This window comes from Citrus clementina, unplaced genomic scaffold (assembly GCF_000493195.1).
Source record: "Citrus clementina cultivar Clemenules unplaced genomic scaffold, Citrus_clementina_v1.0 scaffold_3, whole genome shotgun sequence".
Classification (NCBI taxonomy): domain Eukaryota; kingdom Viridiplantae; phylum Streptophyta; class Magnoliopsida; order Sapindales; family Rutaceae; genus Citrus; species Citrus x clementina.
This window is the reverse complement of record NW_006262339.1, coordinates 47,559,062-47,569,934: the sequence shown is the minus strand read 5'-3', so window position 1 is coordinate 47,569,934 and position 10,873 is coordinate 47,559,062. Positions and strand designations below refer to the sequence as shown.

At 36.9% G+C, this 10,873-nt stretch overlaps 2 protein-coding genes across 10 annotated transcripts; both read left to right on the top strand.

The window, feature by feature from the left end:
- The first annotated feature begins 1,439 nt into the window (after window positions 1-1,439).
- LOC18049237 (two-component response regulator-like APRR3) lies at window positions 1,440-8,468 on the top strand. Of its 9 annotated transcripts, none has more exons than XR_002906647.1 (9): window positions 1,440-2,013; window positions 2,460-2,621; window positions 2,724-2,854; window positions 2,971-3,120; window positions 3,546-3,723; window positions 3,816-4,275; window positions 5,274-6,051; window positions 6,332-6,724; window positions 6,890-8,468. XR_002906647.1 is itself a non-coding variant. In XM_024189411.1 (9 exons), the coding sequence occupies exons 2-9, from the start codon at window positions 1,812-1,814 to the stop codon at window positions 6,443-6,445; spliced, it is 2,175 nt and encodes a 724-aa protein (XP_024045179.1). In that variant the 5' UTR covers window positions 1,440-1,625; window positions 1,807-1,811; the 3' UTR covers window positions 6,446-8,468. The 9 variants fall into 9 exon arrangements, 8 of the variants coding, with proteins under 8 accessions (XP_024045179.1, XP_024045178.1, XP_024045183.1 ...); XM_024189411.1 differs by having other exon boundaries at window positions 1,440-1,625; window positions 1,807-2,013; window positions 6,332-8,468; XM_024189410.1 differs by having other exon boundaries at window positions 1,440-1,689; window positions 1,807-2,013; window positions 6,332-8,468.
- A 239-nt stretch (window positions 8,469-8,707) lies between these two features.
- On the top strand, window positions 8,708-9,525 carry LOC18049236 (NDR1/HIN1-like protein 12). Its single transcript, XM_006444659.2, has one exon. It carries the CDS (start codon window positions 8,903-8,905, stop codon window positions 9,518-9,520), a length of 618 nt encoding a protein of 205 aa, XP_006444722.1. The 5' UTR covers window positions 8,708-8,902; the 3' UTR covers window positions 9,521-9,525.
- Window positions 9,526-10,873: the final 1,348 nt, after the last annotated feature.

Genomic DNA, 10,873 nt, shown 5'->3' with positions numbered 1-10,873 from the left:
TGAAAAAATTTAGTCACAAAGTTATTAAGTCAATTTATTTAGCTTTTTCACTTAATCTAAAAGTCTGAATGATATCACTATAAGATATTATCCAAAATATCCTTTCTAATTGATTAATTTTCATATTTACCTAAATAAAATTTACTAATTAGCATTATGATCCATCTCTATAACCTATGATAATAGAGCAGTAAACTATTGTTACTTTTATCTTTTTATTTTTCTTCAAATTAGCATTATTTATCTTTATAGTCTTTATGAATATTTTTTTATATAAAATCAAGAGCCATTGAGTATTAAAGAGTATTAACTACAATAAAATCAATTAACATATACTAATTTAGAGTATTAAAGAGTTGTATTTAATTGAACATAATTTTTATTATGATAATATATTATCTTATTCATGTTTTCGAAATTTTTATTATTTATTTAACATTTATAATTTGTAAGGGTACAAATATAAAAATATTTACTTTCATATATTTTAAATTAAAAATAGCTTAGTAGTTATTTTTATCTATTCAAATAAAAAAAATAAAAATACCACTTAAATTCACATATTTAATTTTATTTAAAATTCAATTTAATTTAAATTTATTTAGATATCAAATATAAGAAAAACAAACGTGCATAACAAAAGATTTTGTTATGCAAGAACTATCATTGCAAATGGATCGCGAATACCCACACGTGCCTAAAACATGAGCTCTCTATAAATCTTGCTGGGGCAGTTGGGCTACTTGATCACTTCCTCGATTTGGCCGAAAGGATCTTTAGGCTTGGAAGTCCATTGCTTGCATACCAAAATTAATTTTTCCTTTGCTTGTAATAATGCCGCCATTTTTTTTTTTTTTTGTGGTGGTCACTTATAATAATAATAATAATAATAATAATGCTGCCATTTATACTTTAGTATGGGTTCATTTTGGCCATGCAAAACATGTGACCACATTAATTTGACGTGTGCTCTTTCTTTCTTTATTTTTCCTTTGAAAGGTTTAGATTGAAATAAACGGAATTAAGCAGCATTCCACTCTAAATCAATCCAAAATTTGTTTAAGTTGTTATCTTAGGGTTCAAAGATAGATGATTAAAAAAAAAAATTCAGCACTTGAATAAAGTTAAAAGGCACAAAGAATGAATTTCCAACAGACATCATGTATTTGTTTTCCAGATAATCTATTGAAAGGCATACTTTCTTCTCAAAAAAAAAAAAAAAGGCACAAAGAGTTCGCCACGTTTCAGCCTCAGAGACCACAGGAAATAAGGATACCGAGTGTGGTGTTTGTGATGCCGACGTGGCGTTGAAATGAAAATATCTTCGTCAAGGACATTAATCCTGCCCAACACGTGTCGGTGGGTCCCGAAACCCATACGTGCACTAGAACACATCATCTGCACCCACGCACATGAAATCAAAAACAGAGGCACAAATTTCGCCAGCTCGGCACGTGAAACGAGAAGCCAATGGCGGCCCACATTTTGATCCTTCTCTGATAGAGAGAGAGAGAGTAACAATCCAAGTAGTAGATATTTTATTGCGTTTTCGCGGCTGTGAACGAAAGTCGGATATCAAATTAAGAGGCGGTTTTGTGGAATTTGCTCGAGTCTTGACTATCAGTGTAAGCTTTAAGCTATAAGCGCTAGAAAGAGAAGAGAATATCAGAAATTTGCTAAGGCAATGAGGTTAATTGGATAATTTTACAAAACAACATTATTCTTTTTGGTTTGGTTAAGTTCTTTTTTCCTTCTACACCAAGAGCGATTGATTATTGCTAGTTTTGGTTGTGGTGGAAAAAACAGGGTTAATGAAAATGGGCGAAGTGGTGGTGAGTAGTGAAGGAGGAATGGACATTGAGTTGGAAACTGAGAAAGATGGATCCTCAGAGGTGGTTAGGACCAGGTGGGAAAGCTTCCTTCCAAGAATGGTTCTTAGAGTTCTATTGGTCGAAGCTGATGATTCTACACGTCAGATTATCTCTGCTCTTCTTAGAAAATGCGGTTACAGAGGTTTTTCTTCTTCTTCTTCTTCTTCTTTTTTATTCCATTTTTATTTTTAAATTCTGTTTTGGTGCCTTTTTTTTTTTTGGCTGGGTCAGTGAGTAACTTTTTTTTTCTTTTTGATTTGGATAATTTGTTAACAACTGTTATTTAGGGTTCAGTATGATGTTAAATTGTTAGATTGGTGGAATTGGAAGGAACCACTTCCCTACGAGGCTACTTGCACTCGCAACTGGCTGGTAAATGAAGAACAAAGCCCTCTGCAGCTAGGCCTCTGTTTTAATTTAGGGGATTATAGGACTTCTTTTTTTCCCCCCCCTTTTGGTGGTGTCTGTATCTTGTTTTCTCCTTTCAAATGTTGAAATTTATCCCTACATAAATATCTTTAATGTCATAGATATTGGAAATAAGAATTAAACTTATGAGGGCATGCATGTATGTCTTTATCAAAGCAGTTGCTGCAGTTCCTGATGGCTTAGCGGCATGGGAGACTTTGAAGTGCAGGCCTCATAGCATAGACCTTGTATTAACTGAGGTGGAGTTGCCATCAATATCTGGATTTGCGCTTCTTACTTTAGTCATGGAGCACGATGTTTGCAAAAACATTCCCGTCATAAGTATGTTTCTTTGACTCAAGTGTAAGTTGGTAAGCTTTGCTAACTTGATCTTTGATTAGTAAGAAGCTAAGCATGTCAGAGTTTCTGTTTCTGACTGTGCAGTGATGTCATCGCATGATTCAATTAGCATGGTTTTAAAGTGCATGCTAAAAGGTGCAGCTGACTTTCTCATCAAGCCTGTTAGGAGGAATGAGCTGAGGAACTTGTGGCAACACGTTTGGAGAAGACATAGTGTATGCATTAATATTTCTGCTTCCTGCAATCCCTTCTTTTTTTTTTTGGTTCTAATACACATACAGCTTAGTGAAACTTGTTTTCTTTCTCTCTCTTCTCTTTTTCTGTTTATCAGCTGCTCGGCGGACATGTTCCTCAAAATTTACACGACGTGTATCATAAAGGTGGAGCAATTTCTGAAAACAATATTGCTAGCAGCCATTCCAGTGATTATGCAGCTTCATCACAGAAAAATAAGGGAAGTGAGAAAGTGAGTGATGCTCAAGTAAGTATCAGCTCATCTCTAGTTGCTGTTGTGATGGTACGAGGCATTTTCTTCTGCTTGAACCATTGCACTGTCTGTGCTGTGAAAGAAAAATATCAGTATCTTATCCTGATTTTATGGTAACTTCTATCAATTTGTCAGATCTCAGTCTCATCTGATTGTGCAACAGCCAAAGAGAGTCGTAGTAGAATTATCTTTACTACTAGCTAAGTGTCAATTGAAATGTTATCATTTTCGTGTTCTTATTGCACTGGTTGTACAATCTACATGAAAAGTAATAAGTTGTTAGAAAACATGTATCCAGGACCCTTGATGAATGAATGATATGTGAGGCCACTTATAGCTTGCGGAGAATTACTTTTCCCATATTAGGTTGGCTTATGAAGTTTCACATTGAGCCTGCATGTTTTGCCACTCTTGTGCAGAGCTCATGTACCTCATCGCCTTACTTGGAAGCTGAGAGTGCATATGTGCAAAATATGCAGGGTCTTTCACAACTGAAGTGTAGGAGTGCTTCTAATACCTGTAGTACAGACATGGAAAAGCAAAATGAGTGTGCAAAACTGGAGACAGAATCATTGATGCCGGAGAGTAAAACTGGAGGTATATTACATTATCTTATTTCTGCTTTTACATTTTCTCAAGTTTTCTTCTTTTTAATGATTCTATGGAATATTTGTTTTGTGTCTTGGGAGGATCAACTATAGGGGCATCTGACGAGCTAATAGTTTCAGAAAAGTTAAATAGATCAGGATCAGAGGTTGCACAATGTGATGATGCTTTGAGACTGGAAGAAGATTATGGCTGTGTTAAAACAATGCCTCAGGGTGAAGGTGAGGGACCCAAAAATGACAGAATAAATGCTGATATTACCTATGGGATCCATGGCTGCAACGATGAGCTGATTGAACCTTCCAGTGGAGCTATTGACTTGATTGGCACATTTGATAATCATCAAGAGGTCCCTGATAAATTATCCACTCCAAATGATGGCATCCCGGATAAACTATCTACTCTAAACGATCGCACGAAGAAGTGTGAATTTTCTCCCCATTTAGAACTTTCTTTAAGAAAATCTTTTCCCAGTACCTCAAATGACCAAGGTAATGATGAGAGACATACCCTCAACCACTCTGCAGCCTCAGCCTTTTTGTGGTGAGTTTGCCTTTTCCCTTTCCTTTTACTTATTTCATTGCTGAACTTCATTTTGAGAAGTTTTGGAAGGAACCTACACACTAATGGTTTGGTTTCTTAAATTTCAATTTAGAATTAAAAGTGCAGTTCTATGTTCTTTTCTATTTTGATTTCCATCAAATAACGTCAACAACCCCCCCCCCCCCCCCCCCCGCCCCCTTAATGTGATACATTTAATTCAGGTGTAATGAAGCCTTATTCAATAGCTATCTTATCTGGAAAATCTGAAGATTAGGTATCGATGTCTCGTTGATGGTACCGGTAGTATTGTTCGGGCTATGAATATGTCAATAGAGGTGTTCGTGAATGCAGTGGTGGGCTGCCCTAGGGTGACAGAGGTCAAGGGATGTTCCCAATAGTTATGCTGCAAAGGCCTTATGTATAACTGTATTCAGGGATAAAAAATCTGTTGAGAGTTCTGTTTAGAGAACATCAATTATGTAGTTGTATCTATAATGAGTATCGCCTTGATCTGCGTAATGGATGTGGGTTTCTTTTGCAAAACGGTGCTGCTCAGCTCCGAGTAGAGAAATTATCCAAGTTAACTGACTTGATCTCTATTCAATGTTTTGTTTGCCAAGCATCCGGCTTGTACTAAACCAGAGGGAACAAAACCTGAAATTTGCAGTTCCCTAAAGGTTAAGGACTAGATTTACATTTTACATGATATTTGTTAATAGTTCTCAGTCAAATATTGCATGATGAAATTTGAATTAGAGATGATTTCATCTGTTTTCATCACTTCTTGTTGAAGTGTTGTTCTGCTCCATGGAATAATACATTTCTAACACTAACCAGCAATATTACAAGATATTGCGTTGCTGTTTACCCAATTGATTATTGTTTTCTTCAGTGAATTTTATGGAATTTGATTTAGGATGATTTTCATCTGCTTGTGTCACTATTCTTGGAGTTGTTTCTTTGCTCTGAATTTCTGATCCCCAAGTTCGTGTTTGCAGGTATAACAATAGTAAGGCATGTCCTACTCCTACCAGTAATTCTGCTGAATTGAAGGATGGTTCAAGTAAATCTGATGAAATTTTGTCCAATCAGCTCTCTGAAAATGCCACTGGTGGCTTCCAACCATGTTGTGCCACTTCAAGTAACAGTCGGGAAAATATGACATCTCTGGTCATGGGTCAATCAGAACAAGCTGCAGTAGCATTTGCAGGGCCTCATCTTGGGTTCATTCCGGTCCCAGGGGTACGGTTTGATAATATTTTTGCAGGGTATAGTCACATTTTTCCATCCATATTCTACACAAAGTCAGGTTTACAACCTGCATGGAGTCCAAACTCCTCCCACCAGAAAGAACACCATCGTTTTCCTATAAGTGCCTCTGTTCATTCCAACCCTGATGTTCATGACTCGGAACAAGTTTACGGACGGACGGGTGAAATTAACCATAATTCTGTTGACCAAACTGTGTGTGAGCAGAGCAAAGGGCGGCCTTTGGAACAGTTGAGACATGGTTCCCCAGCAGGCAATCAGAGCTCCAATAGTGGTCTATGCAATGGTCTGGCTAACAACAGTAGTAGTGGAACATACAGTAGAATTGACAGAAATTCCTCTTCAGCAAAGGCAAGTGGGACTGGGACAGTTCCACAGAACCTCAATGGTTGTACTCTATTCATTCATGACAGATTCAATGGCATTAGTGCTCGTCACTCCAGCCAAAGGGATGCAGCTTTGACAAAATTCCGGCTCAAGCGGAAAGATAGATGCTATGACAAAAAGGTATATATTTACCACTACTATAATTAAATAATTCTTTTGACAATGGACAGAAAATTTTGAACTTTCGATTTGTTGTTAAGGTTGTTTTAGTTGATGTGATTCCAGTTAATTTTTTTATCCTGCTAAATCTTTAAGCTAACTTGCACACCTAGCAGGCCAACTACTTAAGAATAACATTCATACATTATTTTTTCACTGTGACGAAAGTAGCAGAAACCATCTTGCTGATCTTTTTATAAATAATTTGATCTAAATTATTCAGTGGGATATTTTTGCATAGGTTCGATACCAAAGCCGGAAAAGTTTAGCAGAGCAACGACCCCGGGTCAAAGGACAGTTTGTTCGTCAAGTGAAAAATGAAACCAAAGATGCTAACGCCGATGGTTGTCCTTAATCTTGAGTAATGCACTTATGTGTAATTTAATTTCTCCTTCGTGGAATATAGGTCTCTAGTATGTTGTTATTTTCAGAAAGCAGAGGTGGATCATTTGACAGCTTCGAATATTGCAGGTTCTTTTGGAGTTGATGTGATCATCTCTTAACTTTTCCATTTTACTCGTTCTTACTCGAAAATATTAAATATATATAGGTGGCTGGCTGTGTCATTATCGAGGGAGGCTGCTTTATATGATTTGCATTCTCATCAGAGAACTGGCTGATTGTAGTTAGGCAGGTTAACAGTTTTATAGTGATTTGCTTTGTGTATATATATACATATATCATGTCCTTAAATCCAAAAAAAGACTTATTTATTTCTGTTATAAAATGTACCTGCCTCTGCGCACTGCGCTTTAGTTTCTTTTGTGATCTTTTTCCTTTATCTACTCGTCGTGGCCAGAAAAATCAGTTCTGTTCCCATGTAAAGGTCAAAAGTGATGCACGAATATCGCGGTGCTTAAAACAATGCAACATGTGGCTAACAAGTGTTAGAACCGTGGGATGTGACGAGGCAAGAGCCAATAAGGATGAAGCAAGTATGAAGGGCAAAACGCAGCCACCTATTTTCTTCATGCAGAGAACTTATCCAAATGTCGGTGCTGGCGAATGCATCGGATCTGCCGATCTGTCTGTCGCAGTGACGGACCTGTACTAGGGACCACCGACCACAGGTCACAGGAGCTGAAATCTTCGGTGAACAAAGTGTGCTTTATAAGTTCATTTGCTTGTTTAGCAATTAGCATTGGTAATTAATTTAATATTAAAATTTATTCGTTTAGGCCTCTGTAATTAATATTTTCTTATCCTATAAAAAAACTAAAATACTTACTATCTTCAAATAATTAAAAGGGTTGCGCCCTGCCGGCTTGGCCCATATGCATTTAAACAAATTAATTTCTTGTTCTTCAAAAATCTTGTTCTATTCCAAAAAATAATTTGATTCGTTACATTTTTTTTTTCTTTTTGATGTCATCGTCATAAATTTATAACTATTGTCATCATTTTCCTCAAGTAAATTTTAGTATTTCATTATGACATTATTACTCTCTTTTTAGATTATTTTTTTAGGTCCATCACGATGTGTTGAGCCCCATTTAATTTGTTTGATAGCAGGTGAACATTTAAAATTATTTTTTTCAAAAATTAAAAACTAATGAAAATCTGTATTGGTGAGACTGGTAACAGGGACGGAGGAGCGAGGGAGTCCTGACTTCTACAGGGTGTGTCTGTGTGTGTATAGGTATTCTCATTTCTTTCCTCTTTTTCAATTGAAGCATGTCTTTATTAATCTCTAATAAATTATGTAACTTAATTGCGTGTCTGCAAAAATAAGGGCGTCCGCATATTATGTTTAGTAAGAAATCTATGTTGAAAATGTTCGACCATGCTTGATTCGCTCTAGGATTGTGCTTGGCTTTATATTTTTATTCTTAGATAATAATCAGCTCAACTTATGGTTTTTAGCAAGAACTGTTCTATTACTTTATTATTCGGTCTTTTACCTATTCCACTTTAAAAAGTAACGGCAGCCGCAGCATCAAATACACTGTACAAATTAAGTTCAGAGTCGGATGACTATCGGGTAATGTGGTGGGTGATCTTTTGGATGAAAAGAAAGCTAATGGGAAAACCACGAGCCAACAAGCACCATAAATTCATGCAGGCAGCGGGTCCGCAAGGTTTGGGTTTCTTTAGCCAAATTTCACGTCCGAATTTTGTACATCATTTAGTGCAAGCAGCCGGAGGATTTACCAAATTGTCTCATTTCACCCCCTTTTATTTTGTTTTCATTTTTTTTTTAATCTCATCTTAACCCCCATATTTTAAAAAACAATAATAATTCAGCTATAAATAGTTGTGCTAACATTATTCTATTTGTGGAATTGACAACTTACATGACTTGAAGGGAACCATTGAAAAGTAAAAGTGTAAAAATATTATGTGAGCTATATTGTATTTTCATATAATCAGTTATTTTATACCGCATAATTTATTTAATTCAATTTGGAGAAGGTCTTGTTACATGTGTGTGTATATTATTTTCATGATGATGAGTAAATGAAAAATAAACAGTAATTCAAAGCTATCCAAGATTTTTCTCAATTTATCCTTTATGCAATTGTTTATGGGTGTATGATTATATTTTAAAACAAATTAAAAAAAGTAAAGGAAAAGAAAATTCGATAAAGAAAAAGCGCTCCTTATCCAAATATAATAAAAAAAATAAAAAAAAGAAGAAGAAGAAGAAGGTATCCATCACTTTAGTTTCGAGCGTGACCCATCAGTCCTTTCTTTGTCTCTTTTTTTTTTTTTATTTGTTACATTAATTTGTCCCACGGGTTCTTGTCTTCTCTTTCATCTTTTTCTCTTCTTCACCCACCACCTCCCCTTTCTTAGGCACTAGCAAAACCAGATGACTACTGGCAAAGATAAAAACAAGGCTTCAAAAGGCAGCAGCCTTGGCCCTACTGTCGGCAAAATCATAGCCATCATACTCCTCCTAGCCGGCGTGACAGCTCTAATTCTCTGGCTCGTATACCGCCCCCACAAGCCTCGCTTCAGCGTCGTCGCTGCGGCCATTTACAACATAAACGCCTCGTCACCGCCGTTCATCTCCACCTCCATGCAGTTCACGCTCGTCACCAGAAACTCCAACAGGAGAGTCGACATAATCTACGATAAGTTATCCGCGTACGTTTCGTACAGAGACCAGCAAATAACAGCACCAGTTTACTTGCCCCCGCTTTACCATGAGAGGAAGAGCACGGTGGCGTTGTCTCCGGTGTTGGGAGGCGCGGGGCAGCTGGTGCCGGTGTCGGCGGAGGTGGTGAATGGGTTGATGATGGATGAGAGCTATGGGGTGGTGAGCTTCAGGGTGGTGCTCTTGGGGAGACTGAGATGGAAAGCAGGTGCTATCAAGACTGCAAGGTATGGAGTTTATGTGAAATGCGACGTTTGGGTTGGTTTGAAGAAGGGTTTCACAGGTGAAGTTCCTTTGCTTTCCGCTCCTCCTTGTAAAGTTGACATCTGATCGGACATCGTTTCAATAAGACAATACATCTACATATGTACAAGATCATCGTCATAAATATAACGCATGTAAGCGTTATTTAATCAGCCAGCTAGCTCATTGACCAGCTTGTCAAATTATTATAAGTTTTTCTTCGTCTCCATCTTAATTTAGGAATTAGTGTTTAATATGTAGTAATCATTTTTATGTACTAAAATTACACATATATATAGTTAAAGCAGATCAAGGGAGTTAAACTGGAGTTCTGTACGTGATGTGAGGCGGGCAATAAAAAGAAGAAGCCTCCGTTGAATTGGTGTTTCCTTAATAAACTCTAATAGTTATCTACCCATCTTATCTCTAAACTCTGAAGTCTGAATTCTCATTTATGTCAACCTTGTTTGGTTGGCATGGCCGCTTTGGTTTTAGCCTGAACGTGGCGTCGGTAATTTTGCACACTATGCTAGCTACTGCCTCGAGGAGGGCGTCAAGTATGGCGGGTGGCTTTCCAGATCCATGCGGTGCCAAGCTAATCATTTGGCATTTGGCAGCATGTGTTTTTGGATGCTATCTAGCTATCCCCCACACTGCCCTGTCACTGCCGATTTGAGTGAGTGACACTGCCGCTTTTCCATTATTCAGTTGAAGAAACGAGTCGGTGGTGAGATCATTTTCAACAATAAAATTAGTTTTTTTATTCTTTTTGTTATTTATTTTATTGAGGCCAATTAATAAATAATATATATATCATCTGATAATAAAGTAATGAATAGGAGTTACAACCATCTGACCGTGCGCGCTCATATATGCATGAGAAGTGATCTTTTGAACCCATAAAGCACCGGCTCCATTAGTAATGGAGTCTCTTTAAGTAGTTTGATTGGGTTTACTTTTCAGTTCGAGTCGCAAAAATGTCGATTTTATTGAGAGAACCTGTGTCTCTCGATTCGAGCGGAGATTTCTAATCTGAGTTGTGGTACGGACTTAAAAATATCTTTCACAAATGAAACCCTCTCCAAAATATTTTTTGATAAAAAAAGAAAAGAAAAAAAGAAGTGACCCTTTGATAATGGGGATCGAATATGTCAAAGTTGTTCCCATTAAAGTGAAGCTGATTCTCAATGTCAGGTGGGATAGCCAAGGTATCGGATTCATATCTTCGATTATTTAGTGGGCTGAACAAGTAAATGATGAAGGATGTAGTGTGGAGAATCTTTAACTTTTTTTTATCTTTACTTTGTACTTAGAATTAAAAGTTGTCTAAGAAACTAATGAAAAGAATTGAAGAATACTTGAACTTGAAGAGGGGGCCAACCCATATATACACGAAGACGTGACACATATACATCAAATTGGAGGTGTGTACGTCAAATT

What these genes read in the sequence shown, in the direction of transcription:
- LOC18049237 (XM_024189411.1), top strand. Translation starts at nt 1,812, where the DNA reads ATGAAAATGGGCGAAGTGGTGGTGAGTAGTGAAGGAGGAATGGACATT. An exon ending in CAAAAACATTCCCGTCATAA is followed by an intron (nt 2,622 to 2,723) that starts GTATGTTTCTTT and finishes CTGACTGTGCAG; the next exon opens with TGATGTCATCGCATGATTCA. An exon ending in GCCGGAGAGTAAAACTGGAG is followed by an intron (nt 3,724 to 3,815) that starts GTATATTACATT and finishes GTGTCTTGGGAG; the next exon opens with GATCAACTATAGGGGCATCT.
- LOC18049236 (XM_006444659.2), top strand. Translation starts at nt 8,903, where the DNA reads ATGACTACTGGCAAAGATAAAAACAAGGCTTCAAAAGGCAGCAGCCTT.